This window comes from Orcinus orca, chromosome 6 (genome assembly GCF_937001465.1).
Source record: "Orcinus orca chromosome 6, mOrcOrc1.1, whole genome shotgun sequence".
Lineage (NCBI taxonomy): Eukaryota > Metazoa > Chordata > Mammalia > Artiodactyla > Delphinidae > Orcinus > Orcinus orca.
The window spans coordinates 30838801-30861731 of record NC_064564.1 but is presented as its reverse complement, the minus strand read 5'-3'; the positions used below and the strand labels follow the sequence as shown (position 1 = coordinate 30861731).

At 38.4% G+C, this 22931-nt stretch overlaps 1 protein-coding gene across 6 annotated transcripts; it reads left to right on the top strand.

Annotated features, from left to right (window-relative positions):
• Positions 1 to 48: 48 nt before the first annotated feature.
• Positions 49 to 22505, top strand: NOL8 (nucleolar protein 8). Of its 6 annotated transcripts, none has more exons than XM_049711478.1 (17): positions 49 to 190; positions 1050 to 1273; positions 1999 to 2061; positions 3432 to 3510; positions 4894 to 5029; positions 5552 to 5622; positions 7260 to 9135; positions 10406 to 10519; positions 11001 to 11123; positions 11410 to 11500; positions 14321 to 14459; positions 15118 to 15195; positions 17773 to 18044; positions 19571 to 19697; positions 20270 to 20340; positions 21462 to 21541; positions 22028 to 22505. In XM_049711478.1, the coding sequence occupies exons 2-17, from the start codon at positions 1135 to 1137 to the stop codon at positions 22076 to 22078; spliced, it is 3510 nt and encodes a 1169-aa protein (XP_049567435.1). In that variant the 5' UTR covers positions 49 to 190; positions 1050 to 1134; the 3' UTR covers positions 22079 to 22505. The 6 variants fall into 6 exon arrangements, 5 of the variants coding, with proteins under 5 accessions (XP_049567435.1, XP_049567434.1, XP_049567436.1 ...); XM_049711477.1 differs by having other exon boundaries at positions 135 to 285; XM_049711479.1 differs by having other exon boundaries at positions 139 to 289.
• The last annotated feature ends 426 nt before the right edge of the window (positions 22506 to 22931 follow it).

Sequence of the window (22931 nt, the reverse complement as noted above, 5' to 3'; positions counted from 1 at the left end):
AGGGAACGGAGGCATTCCGGTCGCCCAGAAGCCTGGAAACGAAATAAAAAGCACTGGGGAACTGAGCGTGGTAGTGGAACCTTAGGATGCTGGGTTGGAAATCCAGTAGGAAGGAAGAGAGGCGACACTTGTTGGGACACGTGACCAGAAGTTACGGCCCTAAACTGCGCGGGATGTAAAAAACGAAGTGGTGAGGAGTCGGTTTGGGGCATGGGATGTGCCGAGGTCAACTGGCCTACCTTCTCCCTTCTCGTCTTTGAGTCTTCTCAGAGGAAGACGGCTAGGGTGGGTAGGTTGGGGGCGGAGGAAGCTACCAGGAAGATGTAGGCCGTGGCTCACGCCTAGATCAGGAGCGATGCTCAGGGCTTTTGGCGCTGTTTTGGGGTCGCGCGTGGGAGGAGTCTGGGAGCTGAGCGCTAGCCGGGTGCTAAACGAGATTAGAGATCTCATGAAAAGCCGCAAATCTCAGTACCTCTGGAAGAGTTTTCCTGAGTCCCTTCTAATCCAACAATCTCCCTAGTATAAAGAATTACAGTTTCTGAAATTAGATTTGGGTTATAATCTTGGCTTCACCGCTAATTCTCTGAATGGCTTTGGGAAAGTGACTTAACCTCTCCTGCTAATCTGAAAAAAGATGCCTGCAAACTATTTTGTACAACGCTGGCACATAGTGTTTTTTAAAAAGTCTGTATTAGCCATGATATCAGTTGCTCTTTTTATGCCTGAACAGCACTTTGTAGATATTCCTGTTGTGACATAGTATTGTAATTGCAGCATTTGCTTACTTCTCATGTGACTGTGAGGAGCTTGAGGATTGAGAGCCTTTTATCTTTCCGTGTGCTAACCTGTCCCATCCCATTTCTGTCAGCATTTGTTAAAGTGAATGAATGAAGGGAAAACACCTAACAATATGGATAAGTAAAATCGGGAGGAGTAGAGTGTAATATTGTGGTCATTTAGAGGGAAAGTATGTGCCTGTACCTGTGTCTGTGTGTAGAGGTGCTGTTCCAAAATGCATTCACGAAGAAGTTTTGTTTTGTTTTGTTTAGATTTGAGAAGATTTAAGGGAAAGAGCTCTTCTCTGTAGATAATTATTTTTTCCACTAGAAATACTTGAGTGTATGCCCAGCCTTGATGAAAGCCAACAGAGAAACGAAGCGCCTTTTTGTGGGTGGCCTTGGCCAGAATATTTCTGAGGCAGACCTACAAAATCAGTTCAGCAGATTTGGAGAAGTTTCTGATGTGGAAATCATCACTCGGAAAGATGACCAAGGTAAATTTATAGTTCTTCATGGGTAGTTAAAGGCAAATATAACTGAAGTCAAGTATCACAAAATAAAGGAACCCAAGAGATGAATGTTAGCCCTGAACACTGAAAGTGATATGCATCTCATTACATGATACTGTTGTAGTAACCCCCCACCTCCCATCCCTCCCCCTCCTATGCTCTGTAGGTGTTATGTGTGACCTGGAACTTGCCCAGAATTACGTTTCTGAAATCAAAAATTTCTAAATTCCCAAACATCCGGTTTTTGTTTTTGTGGGTTTTTTTTTTTTGGCCGTACGGCTTGCTGGGATCTTAGTTCTCCAACCAGAGATTGAACCCAGACCCTCAGCAGTGAAAGCACAGAGTCCTAACCACTGGACTGCCAGGGAATTTCCAAACATCCAATTTCTGAAACATATAGCTTTCAGTTTTCAGAGCTAAAATTCTAATAATTAGTAGGGTCCTGTTAAGTAGAATATCACTAACATACAAACATGCAAAGTGTTTCCTTAACTGAGTACTTGACATTTTTCTCTTACGTATTTTCTTTTGGAATATTTAGATAATCATGCTTTAAAAAAAAAATGCAATCTTTGTATCCAATGATAAATAAACAAGGTTTTCCTTTGAAAGAGTACGTTTCTAAGAGCTCTTTTTTAAATTTAGAAACTTAATAATGTTTACATTGTTCTCTGCATACGAATTTAATTTTTTTTTTTTTTTTTTTTTAGGAAACCCACAGAAAGTCTTTGCATATGTCAACATCAGAGTAGCAGAAGCAGACCTGAAAAAATGTAATGAATGTTTTCTATACTATTTACCAGTCCATGTCACCATGTAATTTGGAATAACTTTTGTTCTAAATCTAAACATCCACCTTCAACTCATCCTGAGGGACAACCACGATCAAGAGAATTTCCATATCCTACAATTCAGGAGGTCTAGGTTCATTCCATAATGAATGACATATGGTAGCACATTGCCTGTGAGTTTGCTCAAAAATGGCATTCTCAAATAATTTGGATAAGGAACCACACTTTAATAGAAACTGCCTGTTACACATATCCCACTGGATATTATGAAATACCCACCTCCCCAGTGTGTTCATTTCTCAGGCAACTAATTCTTCTTATTGAGTGCTGTTAGGAGAGAGGTTTAGAATATGCCCATCCTTGAAATTATGAAGTCTCCATCGATAAGTTTAGTAAAGCTGAGGGCCACCTGTGACCTTCAATGAATAAAGAGGGGGAGATAATTCATACTTCCACTGATGTAGTAATGCATTCTAATTATTTGGAGACTGAAAAGTCAAAAGACACTGAGCAGGAAACATGCTAATAGAGAAAGAGGGCCATTGACCTTTTGTAATTTCATTTGCAAAAAATTGATTCGTTCAGTTAGGAAATAGATATAACAAATATGTTGCAGTTAAGAACACATCAGTTCTGCTGTGTGACCTAGCAGTTTATTTAAACTAGAAGACCTGGTTTGCTTATCTGATGTATAACCAAGATACTGCTTATCTCATAATACTACTGTGAAGATTAAGTTGAATAATATCTTTGTGCTTAGCATAGTACCTACCTCATTGATATTTCTGTTAGTGGTAATTATTAAGGAAGCTAATAGCAGATGTTGAGAAAAATCAACTACTAGGGCACAGTAGTTTAAACACAGTTTAGTTGCTTGCAGCTAATATGTTTGCAAGTTTCACAGTGATAATTAGTATGAGGTGATAAATAAAAGTGAGGTGCTGCAGGATTCCAGTGTCCTCTGATTCATTCTAAGAAAATTACATTAATGTTTTATAGTTTTAGTGTGGGAAATAACAATGAAATGTTAAATAAATACCAGCCATTCGCCACAGATTCCTGACATTACTTTATAAACAAATGACAAATTTTGCTTTATGGTTTACACGTTTGCCTCATTCAAATCTTTCAATTACACGGGGAGGTAGGGAGTGTAAAGATCTAATAAGTGGTCAAGATGAGAATGGGACCTAAGCCTTCTCCTTCCAGGTCTCATTTTCTTTATTCTATTTCCTCTGTGTCTTTGTGATAAGCAGGTTTTCTTTTTTTGGTACTAACTAATTAGTAAAAGCACATGCTGAAATATATTTTTGCATTGCCATGTACTTGGGTACTAATTCTTTGCTTTATAGGTATGTCTGTTTTAAATAAAACAAAATGGAAAGGTGGAACTCTACAAATTCAGCTAGCAAAGGAAAGTTTTTTGCACAGGTAAGATTTGCTCTCTGTGATTTGACCCAATGTTTTTTATATTGTAAGTGGTTTTATATGTTCACTTAATTGATTTGAAACTATCAAATAATGTATTATTACAGTTTTAGCAAATATATGCATTACAAGTAGAGCTAAAATCCTTCTTAACTGTGACTCCCTGTGACCCCCAGACCCCACCAAAGAAGATAATGTAATGCTCCTGTATACGTATATTTTAACCCATAAAAATATATACTTATTTCAGCTTTTTAAACACAACCTTATGTGATGATGTAGGTCTTCCCCCTTCTTATAATGAGTGTTTAGTACTGTTTTAGAAAATGGCTGTGCCACAGTGTAGTCAGTCATCCCCCACTCATAGACATTTAGACCATTTCCACTTCCTCTTGATAAGACTCTTGAGGATGGTCCCTCTGGGGTTTATGTCAACAAAAGGAGTTGCTATGTCATATAGTTATGCACATTTAAAATTTTAATAGACAGTACCAAATTGCTTAAGTTGACTTTAGGCTGTTAATGAAAGTGTCATACAAAAACATAAAGATAATAGGAAATCCCTGTATGAGAGGCATAAGATTAATTATGCATGTGATTTAAGAACAAGGCAATGTAAAAACTTTTAAAGCATTTTAAATCCTAAAAGTATTCTTAGGGAGAAAAGATTGTATGAGATTGGGTGCTTCCAAAATAGGAGATATTTTAGGAATGTACACATGGAGTGACCCAGAGCATTTTAAGATTGTTCTGGGCCAAAGAAATGCCACAAGGAAAAATAAGGTCTAAACCAAGTTTTGAGGGAGTGGTCTGGTGACGAAGATGAGAATTTGATTTTGTTCTTCAGCTGGGGGTCTATGTGAACAGGATAGTGATGAGATTTTCATTCAGCAGCACTTTGCTGCCTATTATATGCAGGAACCGGGGCCCTAGTCCTGAGCAGGTGAGCACACAGTGCTGCTGCCTTGGAGTGTCTATGCAGTTGTGCCTGGGGAGCATGAATCTTGGAAGTTGGAATGTAAGGGACACAGACCAGAGGCAAAGAGGCCAATGAGAATTGGTCAGCACAGTTGACCAGGCCTGTATAAGGTGGCGGAGTTTGAACTGGTAGGTTGAGTTGGCGTTCTGCATTCTCTTTGTTGTGAGAGTAGAAATATTGAAGACTTAGCATATTAGTCTCTGAAAGACACCTCTTCCTCATAAGAGTGAAAAGATTAAGGATAGATAAAATGCCAAAAGTACATAAGTTGAAAGGGAAAAACTGAGAGACCCTAAATGATCTCTATAAAGTTAAACAGCTTTACAGTATTAAAAAACAAAACAGAAGCACTGTTAATAGTGTGGTTCGTTATTTTAACTCTTATTTATATTTTCTGTTTGATTCAGATTGGCCCAGGAGAGAAAAGAAGCAAAAGCAAAGAAAGGAAAATCAACAACAAGCAACACCAACTTGTTAGAAAAAATGGGAGTGGTGGATTTCCATGTGAAAGCTGTGCCAGGGACAGAAGTACCAGGGCACAAAGTGAGTCTCCTCTGGTAGCCTGAATAGCTCAAGAACCAATTCCTGACACCAGGTGACCATGAGCATCATGTTTTAAAGCAACTGCTTTTTTCTCTTGCTTTGAAGCAGTTAACATAGATAGTGCTTTATGGTCTTCAAGTGCATTTACAACTCTTGGGAAAGCACAGTTTTCCCCCATTTTAGAAAGAGAAATCAAAACCCAAGTGGAGGCAGGTCTCCCAGGGGGCATAGGTGGTGAAGAGTGCAGGCAGGTCCGACGTTTGCCTTTTTAATGGCTGTTATTTGTGTAGCATCCTACATGGTTTATATGGGATCAATAACTGCCCCAATTTTCCTTCTTTCTTTTTCCTTTCCTGATACACTTTTTTGAGCACTTGTGTTTCATTATCAGAAAACTAAACCCAACAGTAATCGTGGTCCACTATGAGTTCAAATATTTTTAAATGACATTTATTCAGTGTGGTTAATCTTTTCCATTTGTGACAAGTATAGTAAATGTATTCTTTTTATTTTTTCTTTTAGAATTGGGTTGTGAGTAAATTTGGAAGAGTCTTACCTGTCCTTCACCTAAGGAATCAACATAAACGTAAAATATCCTTAGCAATTGGCCTTTCAGAGAAATTATTGTTTACTACGATGTGGATATTTGCAAAAGTTTACTTCATAGCTTTAGAATTTCACTGCCTCTGTCAGTAAATCTTTAGATGTTTGTGTAACAGTTTTTATGTTCCCAATTTCTAAGTAAGGTAATACCCACCTACCTACATGTATGAAACAATTAGTGGATAATGAGAGAATGTAATTAGGTTTTATGCAAGTGATGCAAATGATGATTGTTAAAGAAGCACGTTGACTTACTAATTTATACCTCATTCTTCTTGTTTGACATGGATTCAAAGCCATTGCCAGAGGAGCTAAAGAAGGACAAGGGAACACAGCACAATCATTAAAGAAGGCTTTAGAGGAAGTAGGATAAGTTTCACATTAATAGAAAAGAGATAGGAAGGAGTCTAGGAGAGAGGAAAATAGTAGGTAGAAATGTGTAGACAGGCAGAAGAATGGTGGATGGAGAAATAGTATGGAACCCAGTATGAGCAAATTCAGATGCCCATTCCCCTGAGGAAATGAGGTCAGATTGTCTAAGACCTTGAATTCCTAGTGTCATGGACTTCTGGGCAGAGGGTGTTTTTTGTATTCTTTTAGCTCTAACCCTGTGTGTCATGGGAAGCAGAAGCAATTTCAGGTATTTCAAACAGAGGTGTGTCCTCACTGTTCATGGCTATTGAGGCCCCTGGAGCCCTGGCCACAGCTGCTGGTTCTGCTGTCCCTGCCAGTGGCACTAAAGTCAGGGAAATACTTCTTTCTTCTTCACCTTCCAGCTTCCCACCAATGGTACCACTGACAGCAAAGAGGAGGATTTGGAAGGACAGTGTAAAGCCAAGAGACAATAGACACTGTTTGGCATACCTCATATATAATTGTCCATGTATTCAGTAGTCACTAAATGAACAAAAGGACTTTTCAGTAGTGATAGATTAAAGCAACTTATACTTGTTTATTCATATGTTTTAGGAAATCAGCAAATGCCAGCTGTCACTACAGCACAGTGACATTAACTAGAATCTTTCTGGACAATGTCAGCAACGAAGACCTGATAAAGAATTATTAGCCTTCTAAGAAAGACCTATAAAATGCAGAGAGCGAGTAAAATGTGAAATGGATGTCATTGAACTAAGAGAATCAGATCTAGGATGAGGCAGCTTTGAGAAAACAGAAATGGCCAAAAAGTTTGAGAATCTTTGAGTCTCAAGTTTGAGATACCAACACTTAGTATAGTATCTAGCTGTGCCCGCTCTGGGTTCCTCTCTATACTCCGCTTTATGGTATTAGCTCAGTGGATAGACTTCTCAGATTTACAGAAAAGTCTTGTGGCCTCTTGTACCTAGAATATAATCTGAATCGGTTTGCTGTGATATACACATGCAGCCCAAGTAATTTCTGCCAATTAATAGTGATGGTTCTTGGTTTTCACTCTGGACATGCCATGGACATGTCAGTTCCAAAGACCCTGAGTCACCTAATTAAGTCCTTATTTTGTTTGATAGGAAACTGAGGGTAAAATGAGTCAATGACTTGCTCAAGATTAAACAGTATTCTTTTTGCTTTACCAGTTTGATAGGTTTTTCTAAAACCTAGTGCCTTTGTTTTCTTCCTTGACTGTTGGTGACATCATAAAGTATGATCCCTCAAAATACTGCCACAACCTAAAGAAAATAGGGGAGGATTTCACAAATGCTATCCCTATATCCAGCCTCACTTGGGAATTGGAAGGAGGGAATGATCCTGTGAGTAAGAAACGACGAGGAGAATTCTCTGACTTTCACAGCCCTGCCAAGAAGATAATAAAAGTGCAGAAGAACGAGGGTTCCACTGCATCTCTGGCTTTGAGACCAAAACCTAGTAGCATAATGGAGAGCCCACATTTAATACAACAACAGGCTGCACAAAATACACCTCATAATTCCATTACTCCTAAATCACCCTGTGTACCTGATTCTGATAGTCAGAAACTTAAAAACGTATTTTTTCAGACTTCTGACTTAGAAACTACCAAAAAGAGAAATAGCATGTCTGATGATGATATTTATTCTGAAGATGAATTAAGACTAATGATTGCAAGAGAGGAAAACCTAGAGAAAACTACATGGTCCTCAATAAATGGATCTGAAAATGATCCCTTTGAAGTTGTAAGAGATGATTTTAAATCACATTTTCACAAATTTCATACTTCAACAGGTTTAGGCATCAAAAATAATATCTTTTGCCTCAGTAGTGAAGATAATGTTATGGGAAATGATTGTGACTCTGATTCAGGAGATACAGATGAAATCATTGCAATGAAGAAAAATTCTGATAAGATCAAACACAGTGTAGAACTTTCACAAACAGAAAAGTATATGCACAAGAAAACTTATTTGAAAAATAGAAAAAAGTGTGATCTTTCTGTTGATTGTATTAAAGTACAAAAAAGAAAAAATGAAGAGACAGCCCTCAGTCACAGAATTAAGCCTCTCAGTTGTGAATCTCCGATTGAGTCCAGTAGCAGTGAAGATGCTGATTCTGTATCAGAATCAACCGAGTCTGAAGGAGATAAGGAGTATAACACCATGATGAAAAACTGTCTCCATATGAATCTAACTTTAGCTGATCTGGAACAGTTGGCTGGCAGTAACCAGGAGGCGCCAAAAGAAGATACTGAGAGCAATGGCCGGAAAACCACTGCCAAGTCTGACAGGGCCTCCAAGAGCCACAGAACTCCAGGTGGCCTCCACAAAGGCCAACAGTGTATTCATCCTGAGGAGATTGTGGCTTCCCTTTTAGAAGGAAAAGAGAACACACATGGAAAACAGGAACCAAAGGAAAATACCTTAAAGCCAAAATTCCAGGCTTTCAAGGGAGTAGGCTGTCTCTATGGAAAGGAAACAGTGAAAAAATCCTTGAAAGAGAGTGTTGCCTCTAACAATATTAATAAAGATCATAAATCCTTGAAACTTGAGGATCCCAGGAGCATGTCCATGAAAAAATGGTCCTTGTATGCTAATAGCCCATCAAGTAAACTGACTCTTTCCCAACATGCAAAGAAGGCAAGTGACTCAAACCAAATTCAGCCTCAAAAGAGACAGTCTACTTTTGAGAGCCAGGCTCACAAGGTGGTTTTCCCTAGCAGTTCAGAAAAGGGAAATGGAAATCCTATTTCTAGTCTATTGCCACTAAAAGATAAGAAATCTTTGAGTCTTGGTGCCAAGACTCTCAGGAGAGGCTTTGATGAAGACTGTTGCCACAGGACTGGAAAGTCAGGAGAGAGCTCCAAAAAGAGGCCTGATCTGTGCAGCCACAAGGCCCCTGAGAAATCACCAGAGGTCTCCTCCAGGAGAGACCCTCAGGGAAGCAAAACTGACTTCCCACTTTCTGTTAATAGTTCATCAGATGTTAGTGCTAAGGATAAGCACGCTGAAGATAATCAGAAGCGTTTGGCAGCCTTAGAGGCAAGGCAGAAAGCAAAAGAAGTACAAAAGAAGTTGGTTCACAATGCTCTGGCAAATTTGGTGAGTATATTTTCAGTCTAGGGATTTAACAAGAACTTGTTTCCAAGTCCAACCTTTCTTTCCTACGAAGGTAAGCAGGCTCCTTTAGAGCTGAATGTTTGTGTTTTGTGTCCTTGTATCTTTAGTATATCCGGATATCGCTTTAGAAGCTGTAACTGATATAGTTAAGTGGTATGTCCTAATATGTCTGAATTTACATATAAATCACTTGCCAAGTGATTCATATCTTACCAAGATTTACTGTAATGAGTCTTTATTCATTCTTTCAACAATTGTTAATTACCTGTGAAATTCCAGGCCTTCACAGCAAGTGCTAGATTTACAGAGAGGATCACTGTTAGGTGGTTGGTATTGGCTTACAGTGTGGTGGACAGAAGGTCACAGTTCAGTTCCATGGGATGAGAAAGAAGTACGCCTGTGTGCTCTGACAGCACACTGATACTAATTTGTTGGCAGTGGTGGGGCAGAGGGGGGTGGGGAGCCGGCACTTCCTCAGCTGAACTGAATCTAGTGTGAAAGGATCAGTGGGAATTGGTCTGGCAGAGGTAAAAGGGTACAAAGAGAGAGGAAAGGCATTCCAAGATAAAGGAACAGTTTGTACAAAAGTGAATATTTGCAATCAGTGTGATCAAATGTATAGAGTACAAGATGGTGAGAAATGAGATGAGAGAGATAAGTAGGGGTGAGGTGTGAAGAGGCTACAGGGGTTGGACTTTATTCTCAAGGCTGTGAAAAGACTAAAGAACTTGAAGCAAGGGAATGGAGATTAGTTATGTATATATTGGAACAGGAGTTGGCAAACTAGAGCTCACAAGCCACTAGCCCATGGCGTATTTTGGAAGAGCCTCCAAGCTAAGAATGGTTTCTACATTTTTAAAGGGTTTAAAAAAGAAGAATACAGAACCAAAACTATATGTGGCTTGCAAAGCCTAAAATATTTACTCTCTGGCCCTTGACAGAAAAAGTTTGCCAACTTCTGTTTGGGAAAGATGGTTCAGGACATGATGAGAACAACAAATCAAATGGGACAGACAGCCTTTGGGAGGTCTTGAGCCAGAACCAAGGCAGTGACAGTGGGAATATATTTTTAAAATAGCAAGACGGTCCAACTGATGGGACTTGGTGATAAACTGGAAATGGAGAGAGAGAAGTTTCTATCTTAGGATGATGGCAGCATTCACTAGATAAGGAAATAGGGTCAGAAATAGACTTGCTAGGGGAAGGAGATAAGCGGTTGTCTTAAGGGTAATGCTTTTGATGCCCACTCTAGGATGGTTATTCAGAGGACAAGCCAACGCACATCATCTTTGGTTCCAACAGTGAAAGTGAAACAGAGGAGACATCCACTCAGGAGCATAACCATCCAGGAGAGGAACCAGTAAAAGTAAGAAATTTAGGGTGGGCATTCCTATACTTTTGCAGATCCATTTCTGCATGTTGCATACCAAGACTTGCATACAACTGCTGGGCTCAACATAAAATCCTCTGGGAGCCACAATGAAACCCAGGGCTCCCCTGACCATCACGCATGGATACCACAGGGGCCTTAGAGATTTTCTCCCACATAAATCTATCCTCCACATCATCTGCAAAGTGACATCAATATTAGTGAAACCCTGCAGAAGGTGTTCACACATTTAATAACTCCCCCCCATTCCAGGCTGCATTAGGAGCCTCTGGATTTAGTGACCCAAGGGGCCAAGTAGATATCACTGAGTCAGAATTTTCCATTCTAACCACCATCCAGTCTTTCCTGGGAGATGCATGTGGGTTGTTGTTCCACACATGTGAGGAGGAAGATTACGTAATGAAGGAAATGCTGTCTTGGTTATTAATAAACATTTCTGTCTTTACCTATGTAACAGGAGTCCATGGGTGGAGCCTCTGGGAAGCTCTTTGACAGCAGCGATGATGAGGAATCTGGTTCTGAAGATGACAGTAACAGGTTCAGAATTAAACCTCAGTTTGAGGGCAGAGCTGGACAGAAGGTTAGTGAAGACTGAAAATAATAAAACTTGCAACATGTCCTTATTTTTCGACATAGTCCTTAAATCTAGATTAGTGCAGGCAGACCTTGACCCACACTCCAGTGTTAAGGTGTTTACTTTGATAGTGAGTCCTCCATGACCCTCTCTGATTGGTTCATGGGTAGGTGAGTTTATGCAAATATTAATGTAGTGAATTTCATGGCATGGAGGTATACTTAGAAGGTCTTGTTTATAAGTAATTTCTTGGGAACATGGCTGTCAGTTGTCTTTGTGTTTTGTCTTATAGCTCATGGATTTGCAGTCTCACTTTGGCACTGATGACAGATTTCGCATGGACTCCCGATTTCTAGAAAGTGATAGTGAAGAGGAACAGGAAGGTAAATGCCTTATTGTCCAAACAAACAGTCCTGATGTCAGAGCTGGGGGACCTTGAGAAGTCATGTAGTCTAGCTTCTTCACTTAACACATAGAGAAACTCTGTACCCCAAGACACTGAATTGTGGAGCTTGTAATCCAATAGTTAGCTTACTCAATACTTCTTGAGTTTGTTTGTACATATTAATTTATTTATAAAATTTTAATTACCTGAAGCTGCCAGAAAAGACAGGAATAGTTAGCATCCACCAAAGGTGCCATCTTCTATCATCCTGTTCCTGGCATTAGAGAGAAGGCAAGGACCCTACCTGGCAGTAGATCAGGTCCTGGTGAGGCTGTGGAAGACAGTTACATCACGCTTGGCTTACTTAAAGGAAGTGTTTATCTTCCAGCATGCATGCTGGGTGCAGGTTTTTAAAAACAATGTACCATTGAATGTCACTCTACGTAGATTCATCCCATGTGAATATATCTAACAGCAGTGATGCTACCAGAAGCATCCTGATTCTGCTCTTACTTCCTATACCATTTTCTACACCAGTGGTTCCAAACTTTCTCTACAAGATCTTCTACTCTTATCCTTTGCAAAAGACCTTACCTCCTACCATCCTCACTTGAGGATGGCCACCTCAAGTGAGCTCCCTGCTTTCCTTTCCAATCTCAGAACTACTCTGTCCTTAACTTTTTTCCTCTTCGTGAGTTAATCTAATCTGCATCTTAATCTTCCTCATTCATGCCTCCTTTTAACCTCCTTTCTTATGCGCATCTTCATACTTTCCCTTTTTTCTATCTCTTCCCTCTTTCTACAGACATAGGTCTCATAGGTTCAAAAAGCCATTTCTTCAACCCTGCCAGTTTTCAAGTTGCCACTCCCATCTTTTTTCAGTTCTAAACCTGAAATGAAAAAATAAATTGCACTAATTTAGAAGCAGTTGGCTTTTTATTGAAAATACAACCTCTGGAAATGATGCTCTTGATTCTTTGAAGTGATTATTGTGTATATTGTACATTTCTGAAAACAAGTGTTCAGAGAGTAAGTTCTCCAGGATCCACAGCAAATTATGTTTCAGAGCTTCTCACTCAAAATTCCATGTTGAAAACAGGAATGGACAGAACCTTGGGAATAGCCTAGAAGCTATACATAGAGTTTAGTTTCTAACTTCTGCCACTTTTGTCTGTCTCTTTACAACTCTTCAGTATGCGTTCCCTGCACATACTATCTGGTTCACCAGATGCAGTGGCACCTTCCCAAGCTTCTTCAGCCTGCCCGTACCATTTGTCACTGTTAATCATCCTTCTTGAACTGTTCTCTTCCCTTAGCTTCCATTGCACTATAACTTCCTTATTTTCTTCTTAATTCTTGGTTCCTAATTTTCCCTTTGCCTTTAGATATGTAAAGGTTCTGTAAGTCCCTGTGGCTTTAACCTTCTTTTGTGCGTGAATATTTTCCAAATCTGGATCATCTTTGCTCCTGACTATCCTGCTGAGCTCCCAATTATTCTTTTCTCAATGCCTGATGGATATTTCTCACAGGCGTCCCTGAACGCGTGTTAAAACGCAGCAGATCCCAAACTGAATTTACTCTCTCTCAGGTGCTCTGGACCCTTCTGTTTCTGTTGATGGTACTTCCATTCTTAGGGCAGTCAGACACAGAATCTCTGTCTTTTGTTTCTTTCCTTCCCAACTTTTGAGACTGAATTTTTTGTGAGTTGCACAAAGACTGTCCTGCAGGTAAGCAGCCTACAAATACCTCGCAGCCAGTCTACAAATACCTCAAGCCCTTTCTAGCATTGTGTTCTTTTTCCTAATGGTCAGTATTAGGGTAAAATTGAAAGTACCATTTTTTGAAGTCAAAAATTGTTGAATATTAGCAGTTTCATATGGTTTAACCTAATGCAATGTAAACTCTTTGAACTTTCTTATTTCAATGTATGTGTTCATTTTTTCACTTGCCTGGCATGCACTCCTCCCTCCTCAGGGGATCTACTTGTCTTTCCTACCTTAGACTCCACCTGGTTTATAAAACGTTTCTTAATCCAATTGAACATAATCTTTACCTCTTTTGAACCCTTAGACACTTTGGGGTCATCTCTATAGAGAACTATTCAAATCAGCATTTTATTCTGTTTATTTCTGTTACTTGGTTGTTTATATCCTGCCATAATTTGAAAAGGTCTTTAAGGCTTACTTAGACTTCTTTTGTATTTCTATCTATAATCCAAACTAGCTGTTAAATGTTTAACTTTGTTCTCTGATATTTGTCTGTTTCTAGTAGCTAAGGATAACAAGCTTCTAGGCTTCCACAGTGCCCTGTGTGTAGGCTTTCTTCCTGCAATATTTAGTACTGAATCTAAAGGCTAAAGTAACTGTCTACTAACATCATATTAATAGTCAGTAAAATTGGCATCTTTCACTATTTTTCATGTTTAGATTTACATGTAATTTAGATTAATTTTTAGAAAGTTAAAAAAATCAAAGAATCTCTGATCACTTTAATTTTATAATTAGTATATTGCTCTATTACATTTGTCAATCTTTACCTTAAAAACTTTTAGACTTGCCACTGAAAGCCATTAAATTCAGATTTCATTTGTATAATTACAAACAGAAATGGGAATTTTGTTTGCTGGTCATGCAGTTTCTAGATTCACTATGACATTGGGGATCTTGGGGATAGGGAGGTTAGCAAAACAAGGTTTAACTTTTCTTCTTCCTATCTTAATGTGCTTTGCACATGTTTACGTGCTTGATAAATATTTGATCATTGAGACTTCTCAGGTTATGTTTGCCAAGAGATTACTAATTATCCTCTTCCCTCTAAGAAATAAATGAAAAGAAAACTGCTGAGGAAGAAGAGCTTGCTGCAGAAAAGTTGAAAGCCCTGAATGTTGTGCAGAGTGTTTTGCACATCAACTTAAGCAGTTCTACAAGCAAAGAATCAGTAGCTGCTAAGAAATTTAAGTATGGTTTATGTTTCATCCCATTCTGCCCTCTTTTCCTTTGCCATAAAATGAGGCCATTTTAAACTTCCTGGGGAGAGCAGTTAGCAACATGTATCAGACCCTTAAAATTGTACTTACCTTGACCTAGTGATTCACTTCAAGAAACTAATCTTAAATTATTTCTGTATTTATTATTAGTAAAAAAAAAATTGGACAACTGTTTAAATATTAATAAATGTAACTGTTTACTATGGAAAATTTCCAGCATATAACTTAGAGAGACTAGTGTAATGAAACCCCTATGTACCATCACCCAGCTTCTACAATCACCAACATGTGACCAGTTTTCTCTTTGATACCTTTACTCACTTCCCCCTACTTGCCTCACTGAAATATTTTATGCAAATCCCAATAGCATATCATTTTATCCATATATATTTTAGTATGTTTAAAATAATATTAAACATTTTTAAAGATCCAGGACAAGAAGTCAAAACTAGATAATTTAAAATATGATTGCTTCTGAGGAGCTCCTAATACATTTCTTTGATATTATGTGCCTTTTTCTTGCTCAAAAAGTGGAATTGCCCTGGTATTGCATTATAATTTGCTATTAGTTTTTTGCATTAATATTCTGAATTGTCTCTTCCAACTTATCACTCTCCTTTCTTTAATAGGGACATCATACGTTATGATCCAACAAGGCATGACCATGCCACTTATGAAAGAAAAAGAGATGATAAACCAAAAGAAAGGTATATTAAGCTACTACTTTTAGTAGCAGGTTCATATGAATTAATCTCATTTCAGACAGTGAGAAAAGTAGATAGTAACCATTATCACATCCATTGGTCCCCATTGTATTTAGTTTAAGAACAGGGAAGGGAGAAAGAGAGCAATTATTGATGTGGTGGAGAGAGTCTTACTTTTGGCAAAGGAATCTTCATGCATAGAAATGATGATATGTGCCCCTTCTTTAGTCGGTGTCTTCTACCTACATTAGTTTCCTGTGGCTTCTGTAACAGATTGGTGACTTAAAAACACAAAAATTTTTCTCACAGTTCTGGAGGCTGGGAGTCTGAAATCCAGATTATTGGAAGAGCTGTGTTCCCTCTGGAGATTCAGGGGGAAAAAACTCCATTTCGTGCCTCTCTCTTAGCTTCAGGTGACTGCCAGCAATCTGGTATTCCTTGGCTTGTGACTATATTATTCCAGTCTCTGCCTCCATCTTCACGTGGGCTTCTCATTTCTATGTGTCTCTCATCTTTGTGTCTGTTATAAGGACACACATGATTCCATTTAGAGTCTGCCTGGATAATCTCTTCATTGCAAAATCCCTAACTTTATTACAAAGACCTTTTTTTCAAAATAAGGAAATATTCACACGTTCCAGGAATTAGGGCCCGGACATATCTTTCTGGAGGCAACCATTCTATCCACTGCACTACTCTAGTGTGGTAGGAGCGTCTATTTCTTATAGATATGCTGTGGCAAATATTTTTTTGATAAATATGGCAAATATATGGAGCAACCAGTAACTTTCCCTGATTTAATTTCTTGATTTCCTGCTATTTAAAATCACTAAAGGCACTGTGGTATCCTGAATTAGATCCTGGAACAAAAAAGACACTTGTAGAGAAACTGGTGAATTGGGAACAGAGTCTGTGTTTAGTTAATAGTAGTGTACCAGTGTTAGTCTTTTAGTTTTGACAATTGTATCATATCTATGTAAGATGTTACCTTGAGGGGAAACTAGGTGAAGGTTATTTGGGAACACTGTTTCCAGTTTTTCTATAAATCTAAAATTATTCCAAAATTAAAGGTTTCTTTTAAAAAGAATCACATACCAGACCAAAGTAGAACTAATATAAACGTTCCCTGCAATGTAGGATTCCAGATTGCAATGTGATTCTGGGTAGTCTCTGGAGAGCTTGCAGTCAAAATGTTGCTTGGGGCTTCAGTCTCCAAAGGCCTGACTAATCCTCGCGATGTACTTCCAAGATGTCTCACTCACATAGCTGTTAGCCAGTTCCTCACCTTGTTGGCTTCTCCATTAGGCTGCTTAAGTGTTCTCATAACACTGACCCAAAAGAGAGATAGAAGGAGGAAGCCACAGTATATTTTATGACATAGTCTTAGAAGTCACACAGTGACACATCTGCCTTATTCAGTTTTCTTGAAATAAGTCACTAAATCCAACCCATACTTTCATAGGGGAAGGGGAGATTAAGCACTTCTTCCTGAAGAGAGAGGCACTGAGGAATTTGTGGACACATTTTAAACTACCACAACCTGTCCTCTGGTTGAAAATTGTTTTATATTCCTGCCATATGCAGAACATGCTCAACCCTGCTCTAGACTCCCCAGAAGTCTCACCTTTTTATAGTGTCAGTTCAAAATCTAGGATGTTGGGCTTCCCTAGTGGCGCAGTAGTTGAGAGTCCGCCTGCCGATGCAGGGGACGCGGGTTCGTGCCCCGGTCCGGGAAGATCCCACATGCCATGGAGCGGCTGGGCCTGTGAGCCATGGCCGCTGAGCCTGCGCGTCCGGAGCCTGTGCTCCGCAACGGGAGAGGCCACAACAGTGAGAGGCCCGCGTAACACCAAAAAAAAAAAAAAAGTTTCTCTCTGTAAGATAGTCTCCACCAATAAGATGATCATTTAGGACATTATTATTTTAGGTAATATAGTTAGAATATTTGGCCTAGTAAATAGAGCAGACTCTAATAGAAAAGAGGATTTTAATCTTTTACTAACTGAAAACTCAATATTGGAGACTGCCATATAACTCTGGTTTAAGATCAAAGAGAAAAACATATTCCTAAATATAGAGCAGGTTGATGGTAATAGAAAAATTTCATTCCCAAACAGACTAGATTTAGCACATTTATAAGGCGTTTCTAAAACAGAATTATGACTAAATCCTTTAATGCCAGTGTCATAAAACTCATAGAATTTTAGAATTTGAAAAAGTCTTATAAGTCATGTGGTTTAACATGGTTCATTTTACAAATGAGGATACTGAGGCCCATTGCAGTTAAGTGATTTTCTTACTCATAGCTAATATCTTAGATGTGACTTCTGAAATGTAGTTCAGAGGATAAGAGATAGGAGAATATGATTCTTGTTTAATACTTGGAGCTGTTTGAAATAGTTTTGTCTATAAAAAGCTTTTTGGTTAAGGTTCTGCCTTTATGAGTTTTATATGTAGATCCTCTTGGTTGTTGAAAGGATGGGACTAAAGTTATCCAAGGTGTTTTTTTCCTGATTTCTGGAAATTTTCCAAAAATTGGCTTTTTTTGTGATGCACATATCTCTATATATGTCAATGCAGTAAAGCAAAACGAAAGAAGAAAAGGGAGGAAGATGAGAAGCTACCTGAGGTATCTAAAGAAATGTATTATAACATTGCTATGGATTTAAAACAAATATTCCAAACTACAAAAGATACCATTGAAAAGGAAGACAACACACCTTGGAATGAGGACTCTGATGGAGAGAAAGCCGAAGTAGTCCAGGACCCTACAGCTCTGATGACTGGGGATGAACAGCCCAGCGGGTTCACATTCTCCTTTTTTGATTCACACACTAAAAATGTAAAGGAAGGTACTTTTTTTTTTTAAACGTTTTCATTTAAAGCGGTTTGAACTTAATTGATTGAATCTACTGTAACTGTAATGATTTAACATTAGCTGAAGAAAGGATTCTTTCTTCCATCTATATAAACAGTATTGCAGTCAGCATTACATGACCATAAATGTACTGTGCCTAGAGCTGTGTTTAACACACTAAGAAATTGTTCTTGCATTTGGAAGCAAACTTCTAGATAGCTGCCATATGAAGGGAAGCCAGAGAATAATGTGCAGCATCCCTTCTAATGTTGAGTAGAAATAGTCATGAAGAAGTATAAGAAGTCATATATTTAAAAAGCTTTGTATCTTAGATGCAGTTGGAGAAGCCATGACTTCAGGAAAACCAGTGCTATATGGTAGGGAAAGGGGAGAAATAGGTAACCCTGGCTCTATACAATTATGCTATGTCATCAATACACCAGTTGTTTCAAACTTTATCCTTGGAGATTTGCCAGAACCTAGAAAAAAGTATCAGCACCAGTATAGACAATTTGGCATTCCATTTCAGGAGGTTTACCTCTGAAGTCCTACATAGTCTAAAAGTTAAAAACACCTATTCCTTAGGAAGTTGCTCCTCACCTAGTGTTTAAGATGAAGTGTAGCTTTTCTGGAAGTTCATTGTAAAAAGCAAGATATACCTATACAGGAGAATACATGCACAGCTAACAATAAGCTCTACTTTAAAGATCAGCAGTTAAAGTAGTATCCATGTGTTTAGCAGGTGAGTATTAAATGCCGGCTTTGTAGTGCTCCAAAAGGAGGTATAGCAATTTAGTAGTTTTCCCAAAATTGTTCTAAATAAGACACAATATATCATTGCTCTGCTTACTTCATTCTCTTGCCTGTGTTGTCCATTTGAGTACCAAGGTCAGTCCTAAACTGTTGAACAGAGTTGATATGATATAGATACTGTCTTTAATTCTTCTAACTTTGAGAGCCAAGTGTGAGAAATTGGCCTTGAAGTGAGTACTAAGACATCTCAGCAACCTGGGAGATGCGTTTTGTGTACTTAGGAAATTATGAGGACTTGTGAGGAGATCACCCACATCTTATAGCAGAAGCTTTTTCAGAAGTTTTAGAAAGAGGCTTTGGGAATTGAAAATATAAAGATATGTTCCTTTTCTCATTTATGAATAAGCAGGAAGGCAACCTGGTTTCACTGCATCATGTTACAGTTTAGGCTTCTCATGCTAGCACAGGTGCCATGCTTTTTTTTTTCCTTTTAAATAGCGTTGCTCATTTATAAACCTTTAGTTTGTATATCTTTTTATAGTGTTGCTATATTCCTTATCAGATCACCCTAGCAATGCCCAAAAATATGATAATAGCTTCTCTCAATATTTGAAAATCTAAAAAGATACTACATATTTTGAATTAATGATTAAGGTATTTGAAATTTAGAAATATGAGTGCATGGTGAAAGTAAACAAATTAGTGTGTCCACAAATAATCGGTTGTTAGGTTACAATTCTGTCATCTTTCATTGTCATGACGATATAGAGACCTATAGAGTTGAGGCAGTGAAACCTGGGAAGATTGCCTGGCAGGGAGACCCTCGTTTCCAAGACAGCAGTTCAGAAGAGGAAGATGTTACTGAAGAAACAGATGACAAAAAGCCCAGCCCTGGGTAAGTAGTGTGTTTCTGTGCAGGTTTATTTCATAATTCATAAAATCTGAGTTAGACATGCTTTAGAAATGTTATAGAAGTATCTAAGCTTAGCTTCTCAAGACAATTTTCTTTTTTTGGCTCCTTTAGAGAGTTGTGTAGCCTTTTTGTAATTAGGAGCATGTTTCCTTTTCCTTGAAATTTGGATAAACTGGGTGGGGGATATGACGTGCATGGGGAAGAAAACTTGCCACTGAAGTCCTTGATCTGGAAAGAGTATGCTTCAGCTCGTTGGCTGCTACCACATGGGAAACACTGGCAAATTGGGTAGCAATGCTGGGGTGAGAATATCAACAATCAACACAGGGAAGATAAAGCGTGTACTTAAGTAAGTCTTCGTTACCAAAGTTTCAGGTAGAAGAGAAGAATGTTGAATAGAGAAAGGGTGGTATCACTTTAACTCAGGAAAGAAAAATGAGCAAAACACAAAGCACATATATTTAAGGAATAGTTCATTTATACTTACAGTGTAAACATTTCTTAAATATTGAAATTAAGTGGCCAATTCTCTCTCTCTTTCTCTCTCACTTCAGAGAAGTATCATTACCCGAGAAAGAGACCACTAGATATTTCTTTTTCTCTAAGAATGATGAGAGACTTCATGGTAAGTCAATGTTTTGATTAAATGGTATAGAACAGGTAATAGTACAGCTCTCACCATAGCGCATTCTGATATACTAACATGCATCCAAGTAAGAACTGATTAGGAAAAATTCTGATCCTTTGCAATGTCATGTGCTTTAGCCCCCTCTGTTAGACAGATGCATGTTGACTTGCAAAGCTCTGGAAAACTGAAAGCTCCTACTCGCCACTTCCCTCACTTGTTCACTAACCTCAACAAGGGCTTGTTTTGTTCCAGGGGTTTGCTGAGATACTAGACGTACAAAACTCCTAAGTCTTTAGTACCCTAAAAAGTTCACATGAACTATCTCAATGTCTTGTAATAACCTATAATGGAAAAGAATCTGAAAAAGAATATATAACTGAATCACTTTGCTGTACACTTGAAACCAACACAACATTGTGAATTAACTATACTTCAGTAAAAATAAAACAGAAAAAAATTTCACATGAAAACTCTGAGGCTGTTGATGAACTCATTTCTTTTTTTTTTTAAATATATTTTATTTATTTATTTTTGGCTGCATTGGGTCTTTGTTGCTGTGCGCGGGCTTTCTCTAGTTGCGGCGAGCGGGGGCTACTCTTCGTTGCAGTGCGCGGGCCTCTCATTGCAGTGGCTTCTCTTGTTGCAGAGCACTGGCTCTAGGCACGCAGGCTTCAGTAGTTGTAGCATGTGGGCTCAGTAGTTGTGGCTCACAGGCTTCAGAGCACAGGCTTAGTAGTTGTGGTGCACAGGCTTAGTTTCTCCTTGGCATGTGGGATCTTCCCGGACCAGGGCTCGAACCTGTGTCCACTGCATTGGCAGGCAGATTCTTAACCACTGCGCCACCAGGGAAGGCCCAGTGAACTCATTTCTTAAGCCTAACACAAACAGAAGCCAAGTTACATAGTAGTAAATGGTTTATAAACAGTAAAATCCTTGCAGTTCTACATTTTCATTTTGTAAAGAAAACAAGATATTTTTGAAAATTAGCATAAATTGGCTGGGGGTGGTGGGGGAAATGGTCTTAACTAGAATTGAAGACCTTGATAATGCCAGCACTAGAATATTGTCTGTTTTAATATTAATGGGCTGTCTTGTCCTTCTTTATTTTCCCCTTTTAGGTTCTGACTTATTCTGGAGAGGAGTGGGAAGTAATATTAGCAGGAATTCTTGGGAGGCCAGAACAAACAGCTTGCGTATGGTGAGTAGTTGTATTTTCATATTAATTGTCTCCATATTAATTTAAAAGATATGGTGTTATCTTGTGTTAATATTTGCCTGGTGTAAGAATATAGGAGGGCATGAAACTTAAGATAACTGAGAACATGACTTAAATGCTCAGAATGATAGTGCTGGAACAGAAGTTTTAAGTTGTTTAATTCATTCAACCCATGGTGCAGTAAGGAGACTGAAGAGTGGCCCCATTGAGTGACTGGAACGAGTTCTGGCCATGCTTATTAAGTAGCAGGAAATCATAAGACTTTTGAAAGACTGAATTACAGTTTCCATTGTAAACACTTAAAGCCAAAAGTTTGAATATCCCCTGTACATTCCAAGTGAGCACTTCCAAAATGGCTTCTACAACCCTGACACTGAATAACCTAAATTTTACTTTATAGTTACTAAACACCTTGGAAAGTATTTACCACTATTTTTAACAAAGGCTTTTGGTTTTATGTTTTTCTAGGACTGTCGGAAGAAACATAAAGATGCCAAAAGGAGAGTGAAACCAAAATAATAAATGTCATCATTAGTTTTGATACTGAATGTGAACAAGGCTCACCTGTGGAAATTGGAGTGATCTAGAAAATAAGTTTAGCTGACAAAGAAGAATTCAGAGTGAAGGAATATTCAAAATCTTATCTGGTGGATATCATTCTGGTTGCTTTCTTTTCCTGTAGATTTCCTCTTCATTTGTTCCTAATTACTTCAAATAATTAACCTGAACATTTTTTTTTAATGAAGCACAAGATAGTCCCTCAAAATACTTTTCGTATATAATCTCTTTGCCCTCCATCTTCAATAACTAATGGCTATCTTCTGACACAAGGTTTACATAAAGCCTTTTAAAATATATGGATCAGAGCACTTGTATTTTCCAAGTTACGTTTCGTGTGAATTATACTTGAAATATTTCTGATTGTATCAAATACACCTTACCTCCATCTTGTGGTTTTTGTTTAAGATGTTGAAAACAAATCAGCCTTGAGTTCTGTACTTGTGTCTTGATGAATAAGCTAACTGAAATGCAGGATATTTCAGACCAGCATCATGGGAGAGTTCTGTGAGGACCAGAAAAGGATGCCAAATGCAGCGTTTTCCTGTCCTTGGCCTCCATGAATTGAGGCCAAAATTCAAAATCTCAAAATTCTAATTAGACTACAGGCTTTTGAAAAATCCAAGTGTCTGAAAGATATGTAGTCACAGTTAGGAGTCAGGACCCTGGGTCCAGATAGGGAAGCAGAGTTAATACCTCATTAAATCAATGTGGCTAGGATTCAAGACAGATAAGCCTCTATCAAACTGGGCTCTGTACAAAATTATGCTACATATAAAGTCCCAAGGGATTATCATTGAGCCATACTGTGTAT